At 48.7% G+C, this 18,168-nt stretch overlaps 2 protein-coding genes across 4 annotated transcripts in view; one reads left to right on the forward strand and one right to left on the reverse strand.

Annotated features, from left to right (window-relative positions):
- Positions 1 to 18,168, reverse strand: part of Ac76E (adenylate cyclase type 2 Ac76E) — a 466,144-nt gene that overhangs the window by 155,611 nt on the left and 292,365 nt on the right. For all 3 annotated transcript variants that reach the window (XM_077647989.1, XM_077647990.1, XM_077647988.1), the window contains exon 5: positions 15,395 to 15,546. In XM_077647989.1, coding sequence (XP_077504115.1) covers positions 15,395 to 15,546 — 152 coding nt within the window. The remainder of the gene's footprint in view (positions 1 to 15,394; positions 15,547 to 18,168) is intronic.
- On the forward strand, positions 29 to 12,498 carry LOC144094065 (endochitinase-like). Its single transcript, XM_077627935.1, has 3 exons — positions 29 to 242; positions 5,497 to 5,793; positions 11,336 to 12,498. The coding sequence occupies exons 1-3, from the start codon at positions 67 to 69 to the stop codon at positions 12,276 to 12,278; spliced, it is 1,416 nt and encodes a 471-aa protein (XP_077484061.1). The 5' UTR covers positions 29 to 66; the 3' UTR covers positions 12,279 to 12,498.

Raw genomic sequence — 18,168 nt, forward strand, 5'->3', positions numbered from 1 at the left:
GTCAAAGCATAACCTGCGCCTGCACGCGAAGGAGCAGCTGAAGCAGTGACCATCCCGGCAGCGGCGATGGATTACAGTGAGCGGATGCGCCCGAGCTTGTCCAGGGATGCCCCCGAGTGGGCAGAGAAGCTGCCCATGGTGCTGAGCAAGCGCAGGATTCCCATCTCCATCTTCGCCGTCATCGGAGTTCTCACTGTGGCCGGGGCCTGTTTCGCCGCAGTCACAGCCGTCGTACTTTACAGGTCAGCTACCAGAATAGCAAGGCGTTCCACCACAACTCTAGGCCATGGCGCTGCTGATTGCTGTGCGGCACCATGCGAATTACATCTCATCGCACAATTCGTGGTAGCGAGCAAAATGGTGCGCTAGTAGGCTTAAGTCACAAGAAAAAAAAAACACCGCGACACGTCCTGGTATAGGACAGGAGAAGTTCGCAAAGCATACGGCTTACGGCTCCGTACTGTTTCTTTATTTTTCTTTGCACTACACGAAAGTGATATCCACATGAGCAGCGACTCCAGATACGATTGAAGAAAAAAACTGCGGTCTACCTCTTCGCCGAGAGAGGAGACAGAATGAAACGGTGTTCAGGAGTAGCGAAGCGCACTCTAAGCCGGGTCATTGACACTACTAGCCGCGCTCTTTCATCCAATCTCGGACAGGTTATGTACGTGCTTGGCAAGGGCGTTCGTGCGCGTTTCTTGCCTCTACCGAGGCGTTCGGCTGCCTTCTCGTTTCGTGAGAAGCAGCCGCTGCCAACTAGTAGACCGCTTCTCCACTCCGGCATCAAATCCGCGTGGCCTTTCACACTCTGAACGCGCTTAATGACTTTAGAATCATCAAGGCCCGTCACCGGGTGTAGCGCTACTATACCGTAGAGCCTGTGGATGCGCAGAATGATCGCATCAGGCGTGAAGAGTGGCCGATGGGGTTGATAATGATTTAAGCCCTTGCCCTTTGTGTCAGCGCGTTGTACATGCGTCGGCACCTGTGCTTCCACGCCGGTCTGTACCAGGACCCCAACGTATTGTCATTGCGATGGCCTACACTCTTCCGAGTGGCGCGATCTAGAAGCGCCATTGACTCCGGCCACCTGGTCTCCAGCAATGACGGCTTATGCATGAGAATACCCTTGCGCCGATGGCCGGACGGTTCGAGGCGTGAATCGGTCGAGCTACTGGAATCACACTGGCTTGGGTTGGAACCCAGCTCGGGAGCTTTGATATAATTTTTTCTCGTATATAAATAGCTTCGGACGAAAATTTGCGTCAGTTCCGGCTTCAATTTAGTTTTGATTCCTGTGAGATTGCTGGCTTAGTTTGCCGAGAATAGGAGCTGAAAGTATTTCGTGCTTAGAAAAGGAACGCGACTCTTGCGCTGTCTTGTTTTCCAGCCGCAGCGCCACAAGTGAGCGGGAAGTTAACTATAGGACATTGTATAACCGCGCAGAAATCAGTCACGTAGAAAGGAAGCTTCTCGCCTTCTTTTAAAGTTCCTCCAGGACTCGGATCTGGGCTCCAGATGGTGACAGCAGGAGTTGACTATTGGCTATAATGGGTGACTGTGTGCTTAGCGATTTAGCTCAGCCGGGCCTCAGGCACGTGCCTTATTTGTGAACCTTATTTAACATTTAAGTGCCGCTACGGTTGGGGCAATTGCCGGCGCAATCAGCAAGGCTGATCCCACCTGTAACTCGCATCAACCTCAACCTCGATAGAACAGCAGCACGCTTACCGCCTGCAAAACGTGAAACTAGAAACGAGCTACAGGCTGTCAAAATAGCCACCGAATAACTGCAACGTCAGTGTATTCAGATGCGTCCTCTCTTGACGTTGAGTTGTCTGCACTTACGCCCTGCACAGCATTTAATAGTTTTGTGAGATGTCCAAGAAATATCAAAGAAATCCAATCCAACCCGGACATATTTTTGTGCATGTAGCTCGAATTAATTCTTCGAAATATCTTAGACACATGACGTCTCTGCATTTGTCTACGCCTTAAAAGAGAGTCCGTGGTGGACTTGGAATGAACGCTGCAGTAAAAAGGTATTTCACGTCAGACCTTCGCACAAAACCACTTTTGCCACGGTCGAAACTGCGTTTTCTGCAGTACCTTTCTCCCCCCCCCCCTCCTCTCTTTGCTCAGAAGAAGGAATATCACGCTGCATGAAAAATTAATGATCCGAAATACCCCTACGCAGCACTTTGGAATTACGAAATGTTCGATTGTAGTGAAAATTTGTAAAACAAAACATATTATACTCAGTGTGAAGCACCAATAAAATCTTCACCTGGAAGCATAAATCGGGGACAGAATAAGTGAAACGCCGCTTATCATATTGAATATTTGAAAATAAGCACGTACGTAGCGAAAGCTGTGGAAGCAGCAATGCGAACGCATTTACGTGCAGGTATTGTGGAAACGGCACTAAGCTATGATACCTCACATTCAGTCAACCTGCAATCTTAGGGTAAAAATAGCACATTCCCAAGTTGGTCACCGAGCTTCCTACTTTATTTCCGACTATTGCGTACATTTTTTCCCTGCTTCCGTTTGTGCTTTAAACTTCTGCGCTTTCTATAGCCTTGAAGGAAAAAAGCGAAGGAAAACGTGAGCGAACGTCGCCTTAAACACCTAGCCAGGGCCGATTGAAATAGTTTGTCTGGCAGCGCATTTGACCCTTCCTAGGGTCTGCAGTGAACGCCATCAGAAGAACGGGCCTTCAAATCGGTTCAGAAGAGTGAATTGCTGGGCCAGTCGGTTCATGTCTGCTAGGAAAAAGAAACAGTAAAAAAGACGCAGGACTAGAGGAAATACGCACGCACGCACGCACGCACGCACGCACGCACGCACGCACGCACGCACGCACGCACGCACACACACACACACACACACACACACACACACACACACACACACACACACACACACACACACACACACACACACACACACACACACACACACACACACACACACACACACACACACACACACACACACACACACACACACACACACACACACACACACACACACACACACACACACACACACACACACACACACACACACACACACACACACACACACACACACACACACACACACACACACACACACACACACACACACACACACACACACACACACACACACACACACACACACACACACACACACACACACACACACACACACACACACACACACACACACACACACACACACACACACACACACACACACACACACACACACACACACACACACACACACACACACACACACACACACACACACACACACACACACACACACACACACACACACACACACACACACACACACACACACACACACACACACACACACACACACACACACACACACACACACACACACACACACACACACACACACACACACACACACACACACACACACACACACACACACACACACACACACACACACACACACACACACACACACACACACACACACACACACACACACACACACACACACACACACACACACACACACACACACACACACACACACACACACACACACACACACACACACACACACACACACACACACACACACACACACACACACACACACACACACACACACACACACACACACACACACACACACACACACACACACACACACACACACACACACACACACACACACACACACACACACACACACACACACACACACACACACACACACACACACACACACACACACACACACACACACACACACACACACACACACACACACACACACACACACACACACACACACACACACACACACACACACACACACACACACACACACACACACACACACACACACACACACACACACACACACACAGTCACCGGTTTCCAAATCGGTTCCCCACAGCCTCAGCTGTAGAGAATCCTGCACATCACGTAGAGGGCCGCCATTTTTAAATTGACTTTTCTGCGCCCAGCTCTCCTTTTAACTCAAAATCCCAGTAGTGTGCGTTTCGTTAAAATCCAAACAGTCAATTCCTTCATTACAGAACGGGGCACCACGAGCACGTCGCTTCCTATATTTACTTGCTTCATCAACTTCTTTCTCGCGTTTATTTACTCCATGAGCGACGAGAACTAAGCACACACGGAGGTGTGGGGCTTCGTCGCCGTGCTTTTGTGTAACAAACCTCCATGCGCCTCTTTTTGCACGCTACGTTATCCCGCATCAGTCGAGAGGGTTAGTGTGGGTACAGTGATTCCAAGAGCAAGAAAAAAAAAGTAGTAAGAACTAAAGTTGTCGGGGAAAACAAAGCGGCACAGGGCTATGATAAGGGTGCCGGGCATGGGGGGTGCGAAGGGAGGAGAATGGCGAGCGCAGCTGCCCTGGATAATTGTGTACGCCGCGCAGGATTACTGCAGACTGCCGCCTGTCTGCGCTCGTCAGGGCGTTCTATATTTTCCTTAGCTCACCGAGCAGCGTCCACGACGCCAGCGCGTCCTGCTTTGAAGGGGATCGTGCTGCAGGAGCAGACGGTTGTTCAGGCCAACGAAACCCGGACCAGCCTAGACAATACGCGCAGGACGGTTGACTGATTGGGGATTACTGAAAGAGGCCTCTGTCTTGCACTGGACATGACCGCTCTCTGATGATGACAATGACGGCGTCCACGTATGACCGCGCCGATGGGTAGTTATGACAGCTCCAACACTCATTTTATTTTTCTTCCCAAAGCAAGAAGGTATAATAACTCCTCCGACATAGTTTAGACAAAAAAAGTGGTCAAGTGAGTGGAACGGCAGCTGTTACAGCGTTGGAATATTTGTAGTACGGTCTGGCGTTTCGAAACAGTAATTGAGTCCGTCGTTTGGTTCCTGCCAGCGCTTCCACATACTTTTCAGTGCTGAGTCATAGCCTATTGCACACAGAAAAATGCGAGTGATCCCTCCTGTGCGACTATACGTGCGATACTACCCTGGTTCTTGTGTTTCAAACGCCAAGGTTCGGCACAGTGTTAATAAAATAAGGGCCGCAAGTCTGTCCGTAAAACCTGAGCTCATCATGCCGTTTTCAAGAAAGTTGTCGTGAAAACTAAGCAGTGCTCGGATCTCGGCCACTCTTGCAGTCATGCTCTTGCACTTTGTCACTCGCGTTAAAGGCTATGCCATCCACGCAGGTACCGAGTCGCCGCAGTAATTTCATGCGGGCCGCGTGTTTCGGGACTGATATCTGCGTGTTTGTTGACGATCCCCTATTTTCATCATAGTTGCACTGCTATGTGAGCATCGAGCTTTTAATGAAATGAATGTGTTGATAGTGAGCTAACACAGTCCCCACCCACACCTATGCCTAATTCGAAAACGATAAGTTCCGCTGTCATGTATTAGGTGAAGCAGCGAGCGTTGTTCGGCAAGCCGTCCTGCTGCGTGCTGCCCTTAAAGCGAACCTCCGCGGGCGCTGCTGCAGGACAGCCGTGCACGAGCTAGCCGGCGAAGAAGGTGCCGAGAAGCCCGTGGCGCTGTCCGGTCCGTTTCCAGGCGGCCTGCCATCGCGGCTGCGACCACGGTCCGAAGCGCGCCGCGTGTTCTGCGTCTACAACAACCGCCTACCGGAGCGCCAGCCGGCGATAAACTTCACCATCGAGGATCTCAAAGTGCAGTATTGCGACGACATTGTCTACGGCTTCGTGGGCCTTGACGGCACGGCCACAAACATTCGTAGCAAGCACCCCAAGTACGACTTCCTCGATGACGGCCTGAAGAGGTACGTCCGCCCGCTGTGCACGGATACCTGCAGGGGGGAGGGGCACTCATAATCTGCTCCCTAACTATGCCCATTTGAATGCGTTAGCGGTGCACGTGCTTTCGGTCTGGGTAAACAGTGTGGAAGCATCTCGATACCGAAAACTCGCTTGCGGCCGAGAGACACTTTCACATTAAAGAGTGCGAAAAATATGCCAAAAGTGGGACACTTGGCTCGATTCGTTCCCTATGTGCAGCATGCGCAGCGCCCATCGCAAGTACCAGCGAACAAACAAACGTCCGGCGTGAGCCTAACGCCTATATTTAAGCGTCATTAACGACATTATTTCGTACTTTATCAGAATATTGTGCGCGAGACGTTTGCACGAAGCGGGTAAATAATGCGGGTATTCTCAATTTCCGGAGTGTGAAGCCGCAGCAGGAAGGCTCTAAAGGAATGATGATTTTATGGCGAGAAGTTAAAACATTGCTTGGTACGAGTACTGCTGAGAGCCGTTAATTCATCTTTACTTGATTGCTCACTGATCGACCTCTTTCAAGCGTCTCTGTCTCCTGAGAGAGCAGCGCCCATCCCTGTGTTGGAACAAAACGCGTGAAAAAATATAAAAAAGACGAAAAAAAAGCGCACAATAGAACTTGAATCGCCGGGCCTTGTTCCGGACCATGTCAAAATTTAATCACCCGCCTCGGCGATGCCCGAGAAAAAGAGCGCGAGGGCTAAATAAAAAAAAAAAACGCTCGGGAATCACACCATCACGTTCGAGGGAGTTCCAGATGTTACTCCGACGAGCCCCGGATTGAATTTTTCAGTGATGTCATAGCGCACTATAAAATAATAGCTAAAGGGCCCCTGCCGGAGGCTTATTACACTGGCGTGGAATTGAATTCCTCGAGCGCTGAACAAAATAACGCCGGGACGCCCCCGGTCTGCGTTCTGGCCTTAGCCTGCTAGCATCTAGAGCTACGGAACACAGCGCCCGAGCTTGCCGCTTTGATAAGTCCCCACGTCAGACTAAAGGCAATAAATATGCGGAGTATTTCCTTAAAAACAGAAATGAGCTTGTCCAAGCAGACAACACAAAATTGATTCCTTGGCCGCTTGAAGGCAATATATAGGCTCAACCCGTGGACAGCGCCTTGTGTGTATTCGGTTGGAAGCGCTCTTCGGGTTTTGAAACGTTAAACAGGCGCCGGGAACGCAGAGTAGCGCGGCATCTCTTTCCTGCCGCGAAATATGTTTTACCCGTGCGGTTGCTACTGGAAAGACGAGAACGACGTTCAGCGCCAACCCTGCTGCTTCTGGCTGTAATTGCTGCCTTCTCGTGTCAAACCAACTGTATGTTGCCTAAACTAGGCCTAAACTAGGCATGTTTTTTTCATTTTTTGTATTTCGTTAACAAAGTTTGAGGGGCGAAATTAGAGGTTGCGAAGCATCATCGCTGAAGATAACCTAATGTTGTGAATTCCTCTGTACTTTCAGCAGTATGGTGCCCGCGCCAGCCCATTAAGTAGTAGATAAGAACTATAAAAATAAGATAAACAAGTATGAGAATACTGACCTAGCATCCCACACATGCCTGAGTTGCTGTAGCTTGACCGTGCTTCCGTAACGTGGCGCTTATATTAAATGAAAGCAGGGTTGTACTCAAACTCTCGTCTGCTTCTCTTCTATTTGGCGTAACAGGCAAACCGTCACACAAAGTATATGCTAACTGCGCTGGTACATTGCCTATGCAGCACTTCCGGACATGGGGCGGTTTCCTTACTGTTAAATTTTGCGGCCCATATTTTCACCCAAGAGCTTTGAGGTTAATCGCAGTGATTTCGGCGCAGGCTGGTCAAACTTGCAGTATGTATTTCGTGAGCCCGGTGCTACATCCTTCACTTCTTTCTTCTCCGTTTACTCGTCGTCATCGCTTGCCCTGGTGGCGGAGAAATTTTAAATAAAACGTTCAGTTGGTTCCCAGCTCACTTATGGCGCAGCGGCCTGTGTATCTTTCTTACTTTATCCACCCTAAAGAGAAACGCAGGTTTCACAAAGGAAACACGGCAATTGAAATCGCTCTTCACCACCAGCTGCGCCGGCCTGCGGTATCCATTAAACTACCACGCGAACCCCAAGCCTTTGCCTGACTTCGAGGTGAAGACGTCGGATCATCACCAGCCTACACCCTAAACACGAATATGCCTATTTGGGAGAAAAGGGGGTTAAGCTCTCCTCTAGGGCACTCCCTTTTAGGGGCAGGATGTGTTGCCCGAGTTCCGCAGTAGATTTCGATCCCTATAATACACGGAATTCTTACTCTCGACAACGGAGGCATATTCCTACCTCAAAACATAGGAACTTGATGAAGTTAGCAATGGCAGGAGTCTTTTAAAGGCGGCACCGCGGGGTCTTGAGGTTAGCAAACAGAGAAGGTCGAGACCTCGGTTAAAATCTCCGTCAGTGCTAGAACTTCGGATGTTTTGAAGAGGGAATTTGTTTCCGCTGCCAGCCATTAGTATTTCGTATTTTTAGTGATCTAAATCGACCCCAGGGGTTGGGCAGCATACCATGCCCGTAAACGAACTGCGCTTCGTAAGAGCGCGTAAACGAAGAGGACAGCTTACGCCCGTTTTACTCCTTTCGTGTTTAAGGATGTAACTGCGCCCATTGCATGGCAAAGACTCATATATCTCCCACTAACTCTGTCGTGTGCCAGATCCGGCCATCTTATCCCCGCAAACTCTCTAATCTCATCCGCCCACCTGAATTTCTGCCACCTCCTGCTACGCTTGCTTTCCAATCCACCTTGCCTTCGCACTACATTACCTGTTCATGCCGATGTATTCTTGCTTTCGACTCGCGAATCATAAACTATCGTTTTTTTTCTGACCCATTCTGCTCTCTTTTTGTCTCTCGAAGTTACACCTATCATTTTTATTTTCATAGCTAGCTGCGCTGTCCTCAGTTTAAGTTCAAACCTTTTCGTTAGTCTCCACGTTTCTGCCCCATAGGCGAGTAGTGGCAATATGCAGCTATACGTCCCTCTTGAGGGATACTGGTAAACTTCCATTCGTGATCTGTGAGTGCCTGCCAAATGTACTGGACTCCATTATTGTTCTTTTAGTTATTTCACTACCTTGGTCCGAATCTGCGCTTACTTCCTCCTCTGAGTAGATGTATTCTCTTACCACTTCCAAAGATTCGTTCTCTGTTGTAAACTGCTGTTCCCTTCTGACACTGTGCAACATAACTTTAGTTTTGTGCATATTATTTTTTAGACCCACCGTTCTGTTTTGCCTGTCTAAGTCACTGATCATACTTTTCACACTTGTGAATCATACTTGTTAACAAGTCTTAGCTGTACTCTGATGCGCTATACCGCTGACAATGTTATGCCGAAAAACTCGCTCTTCTAACTCAAAGTCTATTTCTTAAAACTGTAGAACATCGTAGGTGAAACACCCGGTTAAGTGACTACACAAAACGAAGTGAGCAAGGGTTGAGGGGAGACCAAGGCTGCTAGCCAGCGTTTCGACAAGAGGACTGGAATACAAGTCTTCTAGTCGAAACGTTGGGTAGAGGTTCTTGAGACTCTCCCTCAACCCTTGTGCACTGTTTTTTGTGTTGTCACTATACCGACTGTTTCACCTACGATGTTCTACACTTTTTAGAAGTAGACTTTTTGAGATATAAGAGCGATTGCTCTTTTGGAAATGTTCGCTGGCGGCCTGAGGCTCCCTTTCAACTCTTGTTCAGTTTGTTTTGCGTTGTGAAGAATGTCATCTTCCTGCCCACTTTCTACCGTTGAATCTTCTATATAGTGGTTGGTTATATTCTTCACATTTCTCCATCGCCTGAATGATGGTGTGAGCAATTCGGGGGACAATTAAGCTCCGCCTTAAGGATATGACGCGATAGTGTTAATGGGTCGTGTCAATGGCCTTGGGTCCCGTGCATATCACTTTGCAGTCACCGACTTTATTTTTTATTTTTTATTTGTTGCAAACTCTGCGGTATGAGGTGATCGCACACAGCCCCTAATCTATCGCACTGAGTGAACGTTCTTCAGTGGTCGAGGGGTAGCGATCCCGGCTCGCGACTCAAGGGGCAGCGGTTCGAGTCACGGCTCGAACATTTTCTGTTCAGCCCATTTGCTTTTCGTTCCTCGGAGACAGTACGTAATGGCGGTGGAATTACGTCACGATCATGTAGACCAATGAAGAATTGTGTAGTGATGCCATCACTGTTATACTGAGTGATCGTTTCGGGATGGTTGAATGACCCGCGAGAAGTCATGTCGTTGTGACGTCCCCACCTTGCGACCAATCGCGATTTTCTCGATACGCAAACTTCAGCGGTTTTTCCGCTGACCGGGGCCCCTAACGGTATCGGAATAATATCATTTATTGTCCAGTAGCCTTTCCAAACGCTAGCCTGCTATTTTGGTTGATTGAGGTCTAAGGTTATTCTGACTCTATTATCGATTTCCGGAGTAAAATCCCTGTAGGCCACGGACTTGAATTAATATAATTTTGGTATTCTTCCAAGATTCTGGTACTCTCGAGGTCGAAAGGCATTACGCATAAAATACCTTTAGAACGGGCTTAATAACAACGCCTGAGTTATTTTAATCAATACGGCGATACTCAACGAAATACCGTGTTCCGTCTGACGCTCAGGCTACTTGGTCACGAAGGTACCTTCAACTGAGCCGTCTTCATGCGGCATCTGTGAAAAATTTTTTCACAAACCGGCAGGACAATACAAGGCGGCGAAAAAGAATCTCGACGAGTGCGGCCAGAATTTTGGCGGTTCGTAGGCATCTTACGCGAAAGACATGGTTGCACTTTGCCGCGGTATCAATGCTGCCATAATAGAAACTTTTCAGAGTTCGCCATGTTTAAAAAAGGAATTGGCTCTGCCAATTTTATTTATTTATTTATTTATTTTACTTCAAGGGCCCTTGGGTGAGGGCGTTGCATGAGGGGTTCATTCTATGAACCCATAAGTTCTAACGCACTGGTGATAAAGACCTTATACGTGTGACTGAAATACCCTACACATGTCAGTGATTTAATCAAAACCAATACGTTCGTTTCAGGGAAAGCCTCAGTAGTACTGGCGCCTTGGCACATGGGAGCATGGACGCCTTGATGCGTGTGATTATGCAGGAGTAGCTACAAGGGCAGAAAACCTCATTTTCTTCCACTCGGTCCCAACGGCGAGCCTCTGCCGACTTATACACCAGTTTTAAAAGTACAGGCTATACAACATCGACTAAAGAGCTCTGCTACTTCAAAGCGGCGCTCCTTTCTTTTTAGGTTTGTTGTGCGAAAAAAACCTGTCACACAATCAACTCCCCTCCCCCTCTCAAAAAAAAAGAGAGGGGAGAGGAAAAGCTGAGTGCTTCGCCAATAGTCTTCACCTAAGTAACTCGATCTTGGACTGCGAAATGTAATTCGCTCATGGAGAGCCACAACCATGCGAACGTGAACACCGACAAGTAGTTGCTGAGTACTGCGCGCGCTAATCGGGACCCTTTCTTGTCCGGCGCCAGGTTCGTGGGCCTGAAGCGGTCGAAGCCGGAGGTGAACTTGTGGGCGTGTCTCGGCGGCAGCAGCGACGACGGGCCGCGGTTCGCGACTCTGGTCAAAGAGCGGCGCACGCGGGTGACATTCGTGCGCAACTCGGCCGAGTGGCTGCGTCGCAACGCGTTCCAGGGGCTGCTGCTCTACTGGAAGCACCCGGGCCCCGAGCACAGGGTCAACTTCAGCGTGCTGATGGCTGACCTGCGCAACGCTTACGCGCGGGATAACCTGCTCACATCGGTGGTGCTCCCGCTGAACACGCGGCTGCGGCGCGACTCCTACTACGTGCAGTCCCTCTACGAGAACCTGGACGTGGTGCTAGTGGACGGCCACCGGTCGGTCGACCCTCGCCACTTCCCGCTCACAACTTGCGCGACACCGGTGCGCACCCTTCTGCGCGCCTGGCACCAGGGCCAGTACGGCCTGCAGCGTGCGCTCGACGACCTCGCCGTAGAGACGGACGACTTCCGCAAGACGGTGCTGAGCGTGTCCTTCTCGGGCGTCTCGTTCACACTGCGCCATAGGAGCCTGCACCGCGTGGGCGCCGCGGCCTCGGGACCCGGCGCCCCCGGAGCCCGCACTAACGAGTCTGGTCTGCTCAGCTACGTCGAGGTTCAGGAGCGGCTGCGCAGAGAGGGCTGGAAACGCGGCTACCACCACTACGGCCGCTGCCCGTTCGCCAGGAAGGACATGCAGTGGGTTGCTTACGAAGACGAGGAGAGCCTAAACGACAAGGCAGGCCTCGCTGAGATGTGCTCGGGACTGGCCGTATGGGACGCCGACATGGACGACTTCGCTGGCCTCGTGGGTAAACCATGCCCGCTGCTACGCAAGGTCCACGAAGTGGTGCACGAACGCGCGTCGCATCACAAAACTCCCAGCCCCCCGAAATCCTACAGGAAATTCTTCTAGCTTCCAACATGCAGCGACGCTCAGCGGCGTGGATGGCGTGAGTCATGGAACTTTCTCCGTTGGATGTGGGATTCTGCATCCTCTTGTGCATGCCTGGCTCGGCATGAGAAGTGGTATGCACATGTGCATATAAAGCACTGTTGGTGTGGTGATACTCTGAAACCTTTTCATTTTCTGTACTTGAATATGCCGCGCATCTAGGTAAAGAATAGTTACAAAAACAAAGGATCATAGGATTGGAAGCATGACGTTGCTGCGCTGTCACTACGTTAGTCGACGCCGCTTGGGTTCCAGCTTTTGTAATAATAAAACTTCAGAGACTATCTCGTCGTAAAGATTAGATGTAAGCATGAAATGCACTGCAGGAAAGGCGTACAGTATTCTAGGACGCCTCATAGATACTGATAGCCGCGCACAAATCTTGGGGAGCGTCCATCAGCCACTTTTCTCTCCGTAGCTTTTCTTCGCGAGCGACAGAGCGCCGGCCTTTGCCGCTTTTTATGTATGGCGACCCCCGCGTGACCAGCGCTCGCCACGTGCTGAAGAGTGGACGGTGCCAGTGTATGCTACTCAGAACGTTGGGTGCTAAAGTCTCCGCGTCCGCCGATCACCACTTCGAAGAAACACAAATTAGAGCTTCTTACCGGCCATGCTGATCCATGGCGCCACGAGACCCGTACTCCAGGTTTCGCACCTTACATAATTACTGCAACTCACACGGCGCTGTCGCTTCGCTTATCAAATTCCACCATGACTGCGCGTGCGCCACTCGGGCTGCAGGACAAAACTTATTCCTTCGTGGACTATGGGACCACGACGACGCTGTAAACTCAAGGGCTGCTCTGGTGGCAGCTTACCAAGTAGGTACTAGGCGGTGAACTGAAAACTTCGCCAAACTTTGTTTAGGTTCACCTCCGCATTTTCCTTTCATTTAGGTGCCAAAGTCACCCGCGGCGCGCCGATAATGAGAGCTGAAAGCGTTTCATGCTTAAAAACCAAAGACGCTTACAGACGAACTCGGAAGAATTAATAGCGCGTTGATTTTATCCGGAATCGGTCATTAAATGAAGTGTGTGATATACTTAACTGATATTTTGTTTTTAAATTACCTGCAGATATTTTGTTTTTAAATGACAATATGATAGACTTACGAAGTATTAGTCAATAGTCACTGCCCTTTCTTTTTGTTCAGATATACTAAAAACATTTTGAAATTGGAAAAGTGCGGTAGATCTGATGGAGTACGCCACACGATGTAGGACATGAATTTGAGGCACCCGGGCGAACATGTACTCGGAAGCACACGTACGTTCAGATGCCCGGTGCAGGGCTGCCGTTCTATTTTCTCAGCGGTCGTCAAGGTGGCCTCAAAAAGCGATAGGGGAATCAACACTCACACGCCGCGGTGGCTCAGTGGTTAGGGCGCTCGACTACTGATCCGGAGTTCCCGGGTTCGCACCCGACCGCGGCGGCTGCGTTTTTATGGAGGAAAAACGCTAAGGCGCTGGTGTGCTGTGCGATGTCAGTGCACGTTACAGATCCCCAGGTGGTCGAAATTATTCCGGAGCCCTCCACTACGGCGCCTCTCTCTTCCTTTCTTCTTTCACTCCCTCCTTTATCCCTTTCCTTACGGCGCGGTTCAGGTGTCCAACGATATACGAGACATAATGCGCCATTTCCTTTCCCCAAAAAACGAATTATTATTATTATTAATCAACGCCCCAAGAATCCCTGTGTCTTTCGGGCCTGAAGCGCCACAAAGTGTCTGCCCTCTGTCAACGGCTTAAATGTGCCGACGCAGCTATCAACCACAGAGAACTTACCAAGACCATATGTAGCTTGGAATCTGGTGCATGAGCGCGTGTGCGTGGGGCCACTTTCGATGGAAGAAAAAATGAATCTGGATTAGCTCAGCTAATCCAGGATATACAAAGCAAAAGCTGCCGGCGTTCACTGTGTTCATTGGCGTTGGCGTTGACAACGTTCGAGACGGCGATGATTTTGAGGAAAGGAAGGGTGTATAACTGGCTCCCTGGGTCAGTGGACGCCTCATTCGCGCATTGATATACGCGGCGGTGGTGAGAGATGTGAGCCGCATGCATTAGCACTGACAACGTTGTGGCTGACACGTAGAACTGCAGCAATAGGCCGCAGCGTTCATTGGGTGACCAACCTCTCACGATCAACCGTTAATTGTCACCTTCCAGAGTGGCAGAGTGTGCGCGCTGCCTATCCAGTGTGCGGTACGCAACCAAAGCAGGTTTTTGCAGTTGGACACTAACGCCACGTACATGAAAGCGAGATTGAGGTGTCCATTGACCCACGGAGCCAGTTGTGCGCCTTTCCTTTCGTGAAGATGAACGGCCACTGCAACGGTGTCAACGCCAATAAACCCAATGAACGCCGGCAGCTCACATGTTTTGTTTGGTTTTTGAGGAAATGAAATGGCACAGTAACTGTCTCACATAACTCGGTGGAAATCCGAACCGAGCCGTAAGAGAAGGGGTAAAGGAGGGAGGGAAAGAAGAAAGGAAGGAAGAGGAAACTGAAAATTGAAAATCCGATTTTGAGGAATGGCGCGGAAGAAAAACGCTAAGGCGCCCTTGTGCTGTGCGATGTCAGTGCACGTTACAGATCCCCAGGTGGTCGAAATTATTTTGGAGACCTCCACTACGGCACCTCTATCTTCCTTTCTTCTTTCACTCCCTCCTTTATTCCTTCCCTTACGGCATGGTTCAGGTGTCCAACGATACTATATGAGACAGATACTGCGCCATTTCCTTTCCCCAAAAAAACAATTATTATTATTATTATTATTATTATTATTATTATTATTAGTATTATTATTATTATTATTATTATTATTATTATTATTATTATTATTATTATTATTATTATTATTTTTATTATTATTATTATTATTATTATTATTATTATAATGGCGCGGCGCGTCGCAGCGGCGGAACCCTGTGGTTCGGGGCAAGTAGTGGTGAATGCGCAGTAGTGACTAAGGACGCTTACTCGAAATGCGCTGCTGTCTAGCCTAGTGTAGCTTTCGCTACAAAAAAAAAAGCGCATGCTCGCCGCGGCCAAGGAGTAAATGCAGGGACACGTACCTGACGTTGTTGTGGCGTTGAACGTACAGCTCGTGGAAGCGCTGGCGGCTCCTTTTTGCGGAAGTTTGACAGGCGTCGGCCATTTTGAGCATGATGCTGCGCTTCACCTCGGCTGCGATGTAGGCGGGGATGACACTCAGTAGCAGCTGTTCCTGCGTGAAAAAGAATCGCGGTGTAGCAGTGCCGCTGGCGACTGTTCTTTGCCACCAACGGGTGACGGCACATCAACCCGTACGCTCGACATTGCGCGTGCAACACATGAGGTAAGCAAAATGAGAGTAGAAAGGAGTGCGCGTCCTCTGCCCCTCTGTCATGAGCAGCTGTAGTACGTGAAACGATGATAAATCTGACAAGGCAGGCCTACGCATTTTGCTCGAGCGGGGGCACTGGGACAGATTGGGCCCATTATGAGAATAGCGTTTGAGGTAAACGCGAACAGCGTGAAGTTGCTCGCACCCATTTGTGAGCGGACGTTTCATCAAGCAATGTAGGTCTCAGTTTTTATTGGTTAATTTACGGGGCTTAATGTTGATGTGAAGCATTTGTCATTGTGAAGCAATTAACGATAATCTCACAGCGGTCGGGTTGCTAGACAGGATGCCGGCACGCTCTCTCAGGAGACAAAATATCTGATTAACAAACGCCAAAGTGGGATATACTCTAACTTCACATGCATAATAGAAGTTGCAGAACTATTAAAGCGAATCAATAAGTGCAAGGCAATCGACATAAGAATGTATAATGGAATCAATCGAGCATGCTCTAAAGTTTGAAGGTAGCCTATAAACGGTCAAGACGAAACTAGCAATATATAATAATCAGATGTATGTGCCAAGTCAAGACAGGTAATATTATTAGCAATACTGATAGAGTATTTAAAGTAGCCAAAGAGTTCTGTAGAAGTCCATACAGTAGCCAATGTGATCAGCACGTTAATGAGAGAGGCAGCAGTGCACAGCAATTCAACATCCTGCCAGTAACGAAAGAGGAAGTAAAGAAAGCCTTAGGAGCAATGCGAAGGTCTGAGGACATAACATAATCATCATAAATGCGAAGGGGAAAGCGGCTGGTGAGGATCAGATAACAGCAGATCTCTTGAAGGAGGGTGGGGAGATTGAGCTAGAAAAACTAGCCGCCCTGTATAGGCAATGCCTCGTGACCTGGAGCGTCCCGGAATCTTGGAAGAACGCTAACATCATATTAATCCATAAGAGAGAGGACATCAAGGACTTGAAGAATTACAAGTTATAATTGGTTTTTTGGGGAAAGGAAATGGCGTAGTATCTGTCTCATATATCGTTGGACACCTGAACCGCGCCGTAAGGGAAGGGATAAAGGAGGGAGTGAAAGAAGAAAGAAAGAATGAGGTGCCGTAGTGGAGGGCTCCGGAATAATTTCGACCACCTGGGGATCTTTAACGTGCACTGACATCGCGCAGCACACGAGCGCCTTAGCGTTTTGCCTCCAGAAAAACGCGACCGCCGCGGTCGGGTTCGAACCCGGGAGCTCCGGATCAGTAGCCGAGCGCCCTAACCACTGAGCCACCGTGGCGGGTATAAAAAATTACAAGCCGATCAGCTTTCTGCCAGCTGCCTACAAGGTATTTACTCAGGTAATCACTAATATAATCAGGACATCCTTAGACTTCAATCAACTAAACTACCAGGCAGGCTTTCGTAAAGGATACTCGACAATAGATCATATCCACACTACCAATCAGGTGATATGAAATGCGCAGATTACAGCCTACCACTATATGTAGCCTTCATAGATTGCGAGAAAGGATTTGACTCAGTCGAAACATCATCAGTCATGCACACATAACGAAATCAGGGTGAAGAACAGCCTTATGTAAAAATACTGGAAGATATCTATAACGCCTACACAGTCCTCAATGAAGACATCAGTAAAATACCAATATGTAAGGGTGTCAGGCAGGGAGACACGATCTATCCAATGCTATCCGCTGCCTGTTTACAGGAGGTATTCAGTATCTGGGCTGGGAACAGTTGGGGATAAGATTTAATGAAGAATGGAAGACATTGCCTTGCTAAGTCACTCAGGGGATGAATTGCAAAGTATTATCAATGGCTTAGGCAAGCAAAGCAGAATGGTGGGTCGAAAAATTAACATTTATCACACTAAATGTGATGTGCCACAATCTAAGAAGTGAACAGTAGTTTACGATTGGTAGTGAGGCGCTAGAAGGAAGTGGTAAGGCATACTTTTATTGATAGATGGGAGATGAGAATCATTGCAGGGTGGAAAAATCAGGGGATGCTTAAGCTTTGTCTTTAAGAGTAGAACGTGACAACGTTATCGAGTTCCGTTCTCAACACCTACTCAGTTAAACGTGAATCCTAATTAGCATACTCATAATTACTCATGTAGGCATCAATACATGTCTATAAGACATTTAATTAGGTAAAGACCGCAATGAATTCACTACTTCGACCTTTATTCAGCTTGAATCAATGAGCCTTCGTGTCCTGAGCAATAAAACAAAAAGCCTTCGTGGCCTATGGGTTGCGTGCCCGTTTCGCAATCCTACTGTCGTGGGTTTGATTCCCACCCACACCCACGTTAACCAAAGTCTATTTTGAGCTCAATTTTATCAATTATTTGCTTCCATAGGATTTTTCGCTCACAGCCAACGGCGCCGACGACGACATCGGTTTTTCTGCGACATGGGGCTCTTAATTCTCTCGCGTTAATTTCCGGAGATGATGGTGGTGTAAGCATTTAAATTAAATCTAAAGCTATAGTTACTGCTA

This window comes from Amblyomma americanum, chromosome 1, assembly GCF_052857255.1.
Source record: "Amblyomma americanum isolate KBUSLIRL-KWMA chromosome 1, ASM5285725v1, whole genome shotgun sequence".
In the NCBI taxonomy this organism is placed as follows: domain Eukaryota; kingdom Metazoa; phylum Arthropoda; class Arachnida; order Ixodida; family Ixodidae; genus Amblyomma; species Amblyomma americanum.